Source organism: Camponotus vicinus, unplaced genomic scaffold (genome assembly GCF_025532165.1).
Source record: "Camponotus vicinus isolate PSW18456_S1 unplaced genomic scaffold, iyCamVici1.0 SCAF_13, whole genome shotgun sequence".
Taxonomy (NCBI): Eukaryota; Metazoa; Arthropoda; class Insecta; order Hymenoptera; family Formicidae; genus Camponotus; species Camponotus vicinus.
Window position 1 is genome coordinate 14,977,004 of NW_028141949.1, and position 11,159 is coordinate 14,988,162.

The following is an 11,159-nucleotide window of genomic DNA, read 5'->3' on the forward strand; positions in this document are numbered from 1 at the left end:
ATATATAAACTTGAATAATACTAACTTCATGAATATTACAAGCTGAAGTCAATAAATTTAATACAAAAATAAAATATATAACTAATTTTCTTTATTTCATTAACTAAATATATAATATAATCAGCTGTTTCTCTAAGATAGTTAATTATATATAAAGATTTGTAATCTTTTCGATTGTTTAAACAACAGTGTAATTTCTATTTAAACAATAAATCGACAGAGAATGAAATTAATATTTTTTATGGTATGTATTATGTAATTACGTATTATGTAAATATTTTTTTCTTTTCGATTCAGTATGTATACCAGTATGTGAGTGTAAAAGATGTGTATTTAAACTTGATTAATTATAACTTTTTTTATTACAAAAGATATATAGTTCAAATGTTATAATGTAGGTTGTAAATGATTGATTAATCCAATATGTAAGTTAAATAACATATCTTCTCGTTTTGTAGATTTAACACAACAGATTTAAAACAACAGATATTATTATCTCTAGTAACTTTATTCAGTAGTCAAATTTACTAGCAAATTCGAACATAAAATCGTATGAATTATTTTTTGTATTAATTTTGCATAGAATATAAGACGGTAAAGTAGGATACCGATATCTTCGTTAACTGAAATTAAATATATCTTATATTATATTTTCTGTCAAGTTAAATATCATATCATATATATTACATAGAGATAGATGTAATCCGTAATATTTAATATACATATAATGTATATAATTATTCTTACCGAGGCGAAAAACTCTAAAGATAATATAAACACTCCGCCAAAATTCAGACTTATAGTCTTGCTACTCCTTTGCAGGAGAAATAATATTAACTTCTGTATGCGCAAAGGTGCTAAATACCACTGAATATTGTATCTATAAAATAATTAAGTAATAAATTTATTATTATAGAAAATAATCTTCAACACATTTCATGAATATGAAATATATTAAAATTATTTATATTAATAAAGAAATATATATATATATATATATATATATATATATATATATATAATGGCCCGAGTCCACAAATTTTACTATCATATACTTTTATTATGAGCATGTATTTCTTACGCGGTAAAAAACATGTTGTTATTGTGATCCGTAAATTCTTGACCGATGTAATTAAAGAAAAATAAGTATACAAAAATGGCAATTACAATTACAACATGAATAAAAAATTGATCAATGTTCCCATGCAATATATTCTTAGATATCTAAAACACAATATTGCAATGATGCATGTTAATATTTTACAAAATTAACATTTATCTTTATATTAAAATAGAATATATAAAAAAATAAAATTATTTATAAATTTGAATTTTGCGACAAATGAAGAATATTTACAGATAAGGAAAATTTTATCACAGTTTACACATTTTGAAAGTTGCGGATAGATTTTTTCTTTCTTTTAATAAAAGTTATTATGAAATTCTATATTATTGGTTTCAGAAATAAGATTTGAAACGTCAGAAAAACTCACTGCGTAAAGATTCAGACTCAAACAAATGACAGCAACTATCATTAAAGAGAAAAACGAAAACCGAAGACAGGAAAATATAAATCTAGAAAACCTTCAACAAGAGAAAAATACTCTGTTATATTTATTAATTTTATATAATTATTAGTAAATATAAATACTAACTTGATAGCAGTACGATGAATATCTATGGCATAAATTATTCCCTTATACATTATAGTTTCGTTCTTTCGGCACACATTGTTTTGCATACTCATTGCTTTCTCTATGCGATAACTATAAAAAAATCGTGTTGTAATTAAATTTAGTTTTCGTATAAAGAAAGCGATTTGCTGATACGATGTATTTTATGTTATTGTAAAAATTTCATCAGTTATTGCAACAAAAAAAAATGATGAAAATATTAATTTATTAAAAATTGTTTTATTGATGGATATATATTATTTTAATCAATTGCGTAAACTGCAAAATAAAACAATTTTTAATCTATCATTGAAACAAACTTTTATGGCAAGCAAAAAGCACTAAATTTATTGAAAATGGATTATTTTTTTTAACAGCAAATTTATATGTGTCTACAAACAAACCATATCTTTCTATTGCACAAAAAAATAAATTTTAATTCAGTATCAAATAATTCACTAAAAATAAAATTTTATTCGACAATGAATATGCAACGATTAATTTGACAGAATAATTTTTTTTCCATCTAAGTCTATTAACAACTCTATTTTAAAAATGAGAATATTAAATTGCATTTTTCTATTCCTCCCTGCTTATTACCTTTTTTTATTTTATTACTTTACCTGGCGATTCTTATCATTCCGCAAACATATTTAAAATATGTAAGAATCGTCAATCCTGTTGCAATTAGTACAGTTCCTCCAATGCACAATGATACATCAATATATAGCAAAATTAAATATAAATAATTTTTTCGGTCGATTAAATACTTAGGTATATGTTTATATAATATTTCACGTGATTTAGCCTCGTTTATATGCTGAGCAAAGCCAAAAATGTGCGATGTAATGGGCAATAAAACGATTGATGAAGCAATAATTAAATTGCATACATGCCACACTACAAATATTTAATAGATAAGAATAATTTCTACAACTTATTAACTACTGTTATTTATTTTACCGCCTGAATTTCCTACTTTTAATTTTATTTCTCGCATATTTTTGCAGCATACTGATTAAAAAGCGTTAGCTATTATTATTCAATTTTTCCCATCGTTTCTTTTAAATATAATAAGCAAAACAAAATACAATATTATGAAAATATGTCCATTCCACATAAATTTGTTTCTACTATACAAATTAGTTTTTATTATCTTGTGTATCCCTCTCTGTGTGCATGTGTGCACGTACTTATATTCATTACACATTCTCACGTTATTTTAATATATATATAAATGACGATCAATTTTACATTGCATTAAGTAGTAAAGTGATTAATCAAGCTAATTTTGCGATTTATAGTGTATCAAGATTATTTTTCGTTTCAAAATATGTATTATATGTCAATAAATATATATGTGTTGACTTACGCACAAAAATAAAAGTAAAACGTTTCATATTGTCTCCGTATTTCTTTATAATAACAATTTCTTTTTCATCTCTTAATTCGTTACAGATATCCTGAAGCTCTTCCAAGGGATGTTCTATCTATTATATCAATAATATTTTTCAGCATACGTTGTACATTTTTAAGAAGACCGTTTTGTGTAAAATAAAGATTCACTTCATCAAGTATATTTATTTCGTGAAACAAAAAAAGTCAAAATTTTAACTTACAATTTCAGCAAAATTATACCAAAAAGAATTGTACATAATCGCAAACATAATGAAGAATAATCCTACAGAAAGAACGTTGATGACGAGATCAAGAGTGAATTCTTCAGTAACAAATGATGCAAACTACAAAATCAAATTATATATAAATAAATTTGTTAAAAAAATAGCCACTTTTTTATTTCATTAACTGCAAATATGCAACACAATCAACTACTTTTCTAAAGCAGTTAATTATATTTAAGGAATAACAGTAAAACAATAAACTAATAATTATAATATAGGATTTGTATCTTATAGTATTATTAATTAACATAATAAATGAATGATAATAACATCTAAAAGTTACAATAATAATGTATGCATGAACACAACCAGAAATAAAATATGAACATACCTGGATTACAATAAAACTAATCACGATACTAGAAAGCAAAATCACTTGAAATTGAACGAGCCTTGATCGTTGACAAGGCCATAAACCAACCGCGAGCAAAAGAATCCGCTGCAAGCTAAAATACTGAGTCTTTATGCAGATCATCATTTTATGAGAGTCGAGACTTGTCTGACTGTGGAAAGGTGACGGAGGGTCGCGTACCCCTCCTTTCGAAGGATCGATAAAATTAAGTATGTTATAGAGTATGTCATAGAATTTCGACTCTTAGCGTAAATTATAGTCTAAATTGTCTAATTTTATATAAACGATAATATAAACTGCAGTTAGGGCAAATATCACATGAACGAAACATTCGTAATTTTATGTCAAAACATTCGTTATTTTATATTTTCGCCTCGTGGAAAGCGAGAGGACGATTATGTGATCGATATAATTGGCATTGAGAGCAAATTTAACATAAATTTATCTGCTATAAGAAAAAAACATTCTAAAGACAATTTAATGATCAAATTTCGCGCAAGCGTGTACTTGTCCTTCTATTCTACGATTAGTTCCATGTGTTTCATTCGATTGTATACATTCGTGCGATACGTTTCTCCACTAAAGAAACATCTTCTTATGTGTTGAAATTAGTCACATAATCCTCTCAACAATAAAGTGCTAAACATGTTGCGCATTAAAAATGTGTAGAAATTTGTATTATATAATTTTATAGCAGATAATTAACTCAAAAAACTTTCCAAGTCGTATTAAAGTACACATGTCTTTATATACATGTATGTTTATCTGTTATAATATCGCATGATCTCAAAAGTAGGTAAGAGAGTAACAAAAATTAAATTATTGTAGATTTGTAGTTGACCGTTGAATTATAACATCTAGAGAATAACATTAATACTTTTTATGATATATGTATTGTAATTCCTGCAAACATTCTTTGGAATATTTATACAAATCTGTATATATATTTATATTTATAAAAGATTGCTAATTATTATTTCATAAAAGAATGTGTTACAATTAATATTTTACAGAATTAACATTTGTCATCTAATTTATTACATTTATCATTTCAGAAAGAAAATATTATTATAAATTAGAATAATTTACATAAATAAGGAAGTTTCAAGAAAATTTTCTTCCGGTTTATACATTACAAAATTTTGTAAAAGAAATTTCTATTACACTTGTGTACCTTTGTGCGTATGAGCACGCTCACGCTTGTGTGCATTACATTCTTCCGTTATTTTGATATATAAAAAATGATGGCCAATTATACTGGCAGTAAATCAAATGGTTAATCAAAACTTTTAACTTACAGTTTCAGCGAAACCCAAAAACATTGTAAATAATGACAAACATAGTGAAAAGCAATCCTATAGAAAAAAACATTGATGACAGCATCAAAAGTAAATCCTGCAATGACAAATATTACAAGCTACAATCAATAAATTTATTATAAAAGCAAGATAATTACTTTATTTCATTAAATAAATACAAATATTAATAATCAGCTGCTTCTCTAAGGCAATTAATTATATGTAAGAAATTGTAGTCCTCTCGACTATTTAAATAATTGCAAGATCGGCAGAGAATAAAATTAATACTTTTTCTTTCGAATCAGTATGTATACAATATGTGAGTGTAAAAGATGAATTTACTTAGCCTGATTAATCATAACTTTCTTTATTGCAAAAATTATATAGTTCAAATATTATAATGTATATTACAAATGACTGATTAATCCAATATGTAAATCAAATAACATAATCTTTCCATTTTGTAGAGAATACCTGCGATGTGATTTAAAACAACAGACATTACTGTCTCTACGTTTATTCAGTAGTTGAATTTACTAGCAAATTTTTATATAATATATAATCGTATTATTTAATTTTTGAGTTAGTTCTGTATAGAATACATAACAGTAAAATAGGATATCGACGCCTTCATTAACTAAAATAAATACATTATGTTATATTATGTTTTCTGACAAGTTACATATCATAACATATATTTTATATAGAGATAGATGTACATCTCCGTAATATTTAATATACATATAATTAATCTTACCGAGGCGAAAAACTCTAAAGATAATATAAACACTCCGCCAAAATTCAGGCTTATGGTATTATTACTCCTTTGCAAAAGAAACAATATTAACTTCTGTATGCGCAAAGATGTTACATACCACTGAATATTGTATCTATAAAATAATAATTAAATAATAAATTTATTATAGAAAATCTAATAATTTTCAACACATGAGAATCAAATATATTAAGATTATTTATATTAATAAAGAATATATATATATATATATATATATATATATATATAATGACCCGAGTCCACAAACTATCATATACTTTTATTGTGAGCATATATTTCTTACGCAGTGAAAAATACGTCGTTATTGTAATCCGTAAATTCTTGACCGAGGTAATTAAAGAAAAGCATGAATGCAAAAATGACAATTACAATTGTAAAATGCATACAAACTTGACTAATGTTGTTCCCATGCAATATATTCTTAGATAACTAAAACACAATATTAAAATTAACATTTCATAAAATTAACATCTATCATTATATTGAAATGGAATACTTAAAAAAATTAGAATTATTTACAAATTTAAACTTCTAAGTAAAAAATATTTACATACACAAGATCACAAAAATTTTCTTAGTTCAATTGATACAGTATCAAAGTTTGCAAATAATTTTATTACTTCCTTTTACTAAAAGTTATTGTGAAATGCTACAATGTTGGTTCAGAAATAAAATTCACAACACAAGAAAAACTTACTGCGTAAAGATTCAGACTCAAACAAATCACAGCAATTATTATTATAAAGAACGATGGAAAATGAAAATAGGAAAATAAAAATGTAGAGAACCTTCAACAAGAGAAAAATAATGTTATATTGTGTGTGTGTGTGTGTGTGTGTATACATACATATATATATATATATATATATATATATATATATATATATATATATATACAGGGTGAGTTTTATTTCGTGTGTCAATCTTTTTATCATGCGGGAGATTATCGACTGCATAATAAATTGATCGGTACATAAATGTCAATTTTTTTGATCGATCGTATCGAAGGTTCGAATATAATGTGTACAATAATAATAATAATAATAATAATAATAATAATAATAATAATAATAATAATAATAATAAATACGTAGCTTTAATAATAATAATAATAATAATAATAAATCCATATTACATAAGTTCAGCTTTTAATTTGCTTTAATTTTATACATTATATTTGAGCCTTTGATACGATCGATCCAAATAATTGACATTTATGTACCGATCAATTTATTATGCAGTCGATAATCTCTCGCATGATAAAAAGATTGACACACGAAATAAAACTCACCCTGTATATATAGAAATTATTATATAGTAGATAAATACGAACTTGATAGCAGTACGATGAAAATCTATAGCATAAATTATTCCTTTATACATTACAGTTTCTTTCTTTTGGTAAACATTGTTCCACATACTCATTGCTTTCTCTATGCGATAACTATAAAAAAATTTTGTTGCAATTGAATTTTTCATATGAAGAAATAAAGTTTTGATATAATATATTAATTTGTTAAAAATTGTTTTATTGATTCGTATAGATTATTTCATTAAATTATATAAACCGTAAAACAAATTAATTCTTATTCTATCATTGAAACAAACTTTTATTGCAAGACAAAATGCACTAAATTTATTGAAAGTGGATTATTTTTTTAACAGCAAATGTGCCCATAAACAAACAAGATCTTTCTATTATACAAACAAAATATATTTTAATTCAATATCAAATAATTCACTAAATAAAATTTCAGTTGACAATGAATATACAACGATTATTTTGACAGAACAATTTCATTTTTTATCTAAATCTATTAACAAATCTATTTTAAAAAAGAGATAGCATAAGTAGTATTTTTCGATATTTATTTATATACTTATTATCTTTCAATTTATTCTATTACTTTACCTGGCAATTCTTAACATTCCGCTGACATGCTTAAGATATGTAAAGAAAATCAATCCTATTGCAACCATTGCAGTTCCTCCAATACACAATGATGCATCAGCGAACAGCAAAATTAAATATAAATAATTTTCTCGGTCGATGAAATACTTAGGTGCGAATTTATATATTATATCACGTGATTTAGACTCGTTTATATGCACATCAAAGCCAATGCGCGATATAATTGGCAATAAAATGATTGATGAGACAATAATTAAATTGCATGTATGCCACACTACAAATATTTAATAGATAAGAATAATTTCTACAACTTATTAACTACTTTTATTTATTTTACCGTCTGAATTTCATACTTTTAATTTTATTTCTCGCATATTTTTGCAATGTACTGATTAAAAAGTATTAGTTATAATTATTCAATTTTTTTCCATCTTTTCTTTTAAATAAAATAAGCAAAACATTATGAAAATATATCCATATTATAATTTTGATTCTATTATACACACAATTAGTTTTTATTATACTTGTGTATCTTTCTCTGTGGACGTGTGTGCGAGTGCTTATATCCATTATGTTCTCTTATTATTTTAATATATAGAAAATGATGGACAATTATACTTGCATTAAAGCGGTAAAATAATTAACCAAATTTAATTTAATTTAGCAATTTATGGTGTATCAAGATTATATTTTACTTTAAAATATATATTACATGTCAACGAATATGTATATGTTGACTTACGCAAAATAATAAAAGTAAAACGTTTTGTATTGTCTCCGCATCTCTTTATAATAACAATTTCTTTTTTATCTTGTAATTCATTACAAATGTCTTGAAGCTTCTCCAAGGGATATTCTATCTATCATATTAATAATACTTTCAGTATACAAATCGTCGTACATATTTTTAAAAAGACTGTTTTGTGCAAGGATTCACTTTATTAAGTATGTTTATTTCGTGGAGCAAAAAAAAATTTTAACTTACAACCTCAGTGAAATAGTACCAACACAAATTGTACATAATCGCAAACATAATGAAAACCAATCCTGTAGAGAAAACGTTGATGATGAGATCAAGAGTGAATTCTTCAATGAAAAGAAATGAAAACTGCAATCAATAAATTTATTTAAAAAAAAGACTTTTTTATTTCATTCACTAACTGCAAATATATAACACAATCAACTATTTTTCTAAGTTTTTTACCTATTTTTCAGTTAATTACAAGTAAGAAATAACAATAAATTAATAATTATTACACTACAGAATTTGTGTCGTATAGCATTACTAATTAACATAATAAATAAATGATAATAACATCTAAAGATTGCAATAATTATGTATGTACACGTGCATATAACTAGAAATAAAATATGAACATACCTGTATTAAAATATAACTATTCAGAATACTAGAAAACAAAATTAGTTGAAATTGTACGAGCTTAGATCGCTGACAAGTCCATAAACCAATCGCGAGTAAAACAAACCGATGCAAGCTAAAATGCCGAGTCTTTATACAGATCATCACTTTATGAGAGTCGAGATACGTTTGACTGGGGAAAGTCGCGGATGGTCGCGTACCCGTCCTTTCAAAAGATCGATAAAATTGAGTATATTATAGAATTTCCGACTCTTAGTGTAAGTTATAATAAATTATAGTAAATTATAGTAAATTGCCTAATTTTATATAAACGATAATATAAAGTGGTAGACCAAATATCACATAAGCGAAACGTTGGTAATTTTCGCCTCGCGGAAAGCGAGGGAATGATTACGTGATCGATATAATTGGCATCGAGAGCAAATTTAACACAAATTTATCTGCTATAAAAAAACATTCTAAAGACAATATGATGATCAAGTTCCGCGCAAGCGTACTTGTCCTTTTTCAACATCAGTTGCATTTGTCATTCGATTGTGTACATTCGTGCGATGTTCTTCTCAAGAGAAATGTTAGTTTTATAATACTGAGATATCAGATCTCGCTGATAAAGTGCAAAACATGCTGCGAATTGCAAATTAGAAGCTTAATACGTATTTATAGCGAGAACTTTCGTTAATTATGAATCGTGTATAAAGCATAAATAATTAAGCACATGTCAGTGTACGCATATTATAATATCATGTAACGTAGCAAATAATAGATAGATATTTATTATCAGATTTTAAATAACTGTGAATTTATAATTGTTCCAGCTATTTATACAGTACACAATCCATAGAAAATCAAATTAACTTGAAGTAAATTTAAATTTACTGTTTGATACGAATTATTTAACTCGTGCATAGTTTGTTTGAGTAATGTTTTATGTTTAAATCCTACAATACATTCATTTCAAAGAGTGTGATATGTAAAAAAAATTTAAATTTTATTAATTATAATATACTATTTTATTTAAAGAAATAGTTTCTATATATTTCCTTTATTGCACAATTGTTACATACATTCATATATCTTATACGTTATTCTTGCATAGAATACATAACGGTAAAGTAAGATAATGATGCCTTTATCAGCTAGAATCAGATATGTTTTATGTAATTTTCGTTCGAGCCGCGTGTTTTATAAGCATACTATACCATAATAATACATGTAATATATTATGCATAACTGATAACTTTTACCGTGGCGAAAAGTTCTAAAGATAATAAAATTACTCCGCCAAAATTCAGGTAGACTGTTTTGCTACCTCTTTGCAAAAGAAATAGTATCAGCTTCTGTACATGTAAGGGTGTAATATACCATTGAACATTGTACCTAGATAGAAAAATAAAGAAATAGATTGTTGCTACCGCTCTTTATTCAATTATCAATCTATTATTTATCATTAATTGAATAAAGAGCAATAGCAATATTCAACATACGCATATGTATGTGAAGTGTTAATTTGAAGCTTCATTTTAATTATTAAAATTCTTAACAAATTAATGTGATCATAAATATACAAGCATATATAGTATCCCTTACACGGTGGAAAATACGTGATCATTATGATCTGTAATTTCTTGTCCGGCATAATTGATGAAAAACAAATACATGAACATGAGAAAGGCAATTAAAAAATAAATTAATAATAATTGTCCAAAATTATCTCCATCTGATGCGTACACGGCAATCTACAACACAATGTTGCGTTCAATTTTTATGTGTATTTTACGTGTAACTTGATCGTTTTACAGAGTTAAGATTTTAAAAATATGTCTTTCGATCCCCTGATATCATGCAATGCGCGATATTGCATGCGCTCGTCCAAAAATAAATTTAACGATCCGAGAAAAACTCACTGCATAAAGATTAAGACTTAAACAAATCACAACAATTAAGATCAAAAGAAGATGCGATTTCTGAAAACTGCCCGATAAAAATACGATTAACCTTAAAAAAAAGAAAATATTATTATATATTATATTACAATATATATAAACAATATTTGAATACTAACCTG

The 11,159-nt window shown here is 25.4% G+C and overlaps 2 protein-coding genes across 2 annotated transcripts; both read right to left on the minus strand.

Annotated features, from left to right (window-relative positions):
- Positions 1-569: 569 nt before the first annotated feature.
- On the minus strand, positions 570-4,161 carry LOC145964003 (uncharacterized). The gene is made up of 9 exons (XM_083086357.1): positions 3,687-4,161; positions 3,293-3,415; positions 3,046-3,163; positions 2,297-2,573; positions 1,656-1,766; positions 1,494-1,584; positions 1,082-1,224; positions 748-880; positions 570-623 (listed from the first exon to the last, which is right to left on the minus strand). Exons 1-9 carry the CDS (start codon positions 3,831-3,833, stop codon positions 570-572), a joined length of 1,197 nt encoding a protein of 398 aa, XP_082942483.1. The 5' UTR covers positions 3,834-4,161.
- A 1,310-nt stretch (positions 4,162-5,471) lies between these two features.
- LOC145963909 (uncharacterized) lies at positions 5,472-9,709 on the minus strand. The gene is made up of 9 exons (XM_083086256.1): positions 9,095-9,709; positions 8,699-8,821; positions 8,456-8,573; positions 7,714-7,987; positions 7,135-7,245; positions 6,499-6,589; positions 6,085-6,230; positions 5,763-5,895; positions 5,472-5,642 (listed from the first exon to the last, which is right to left on the minus strand). Exons 1-9 carry the CDS (start codon positions 9,236-9,238, stop codon positions 5,589-5,591), a joined length of 1,194 nt encoding a protein of 397 aa, XP_082942382.1. The 5' UTR covers positions 9,239-9,709; the 3' UTR covers positions 5,472-5,588.
- Between the last annotated feature and the right edge of the window lie 1,450 nt (positions 9,710-11,159).

What these genes read in the sequence shown, in the direction of transcription:
- LOC145964003 (XM_083086357.1), bottom strand. Translation starts at nt 3,833, where the DNA reads ATGATGATCTGCATAAAGACTCAGTATTTTAGCTTGCAGCGGATTCTT. An exon ending in ATTCATCGTACTGCTATCAA is followed by an intron (nt 1,585 to 1,655) that starts GTTAGTATTTAT and finishes CTCTTGTTGAAG; the next exon opens with GTTTTCTAGATTTATATTTT. An exon ending in AACAACATGTTTTTTACCGC is followed by an intron (nt 881 to 1,081) that starts GTAAGAAATACA and finishes ATTATTTTATAG; the next exon opens with ATACAATATTCAGTGGTATT.
- LOC145963909 (XM_083086256.1), bottom strand. Translation starts at nt 9,238, where the DNA reads ATGATCTGTATAAAGACTCGGCATTTTAGCTTGCATCGGTTTGTTTTA. An exon ending in GGTACTATTTCACTGAGGTT is followed by an intron (nt 8,574 to 8,698) that starts GTAAGTTAAAAT and finishes TTAATATGATAG; the next exon opens with ATAGAATATCCCTTGGAGAA. An exon ending in TTTTACTTTTATTATTTTGC is followed by an intron (nt 7,988 to 8,455) that starts GTAAGTCAACAT and finishes AAATATTTGTAG; the next exon opens with TGTGGCATACATGCAATTTA.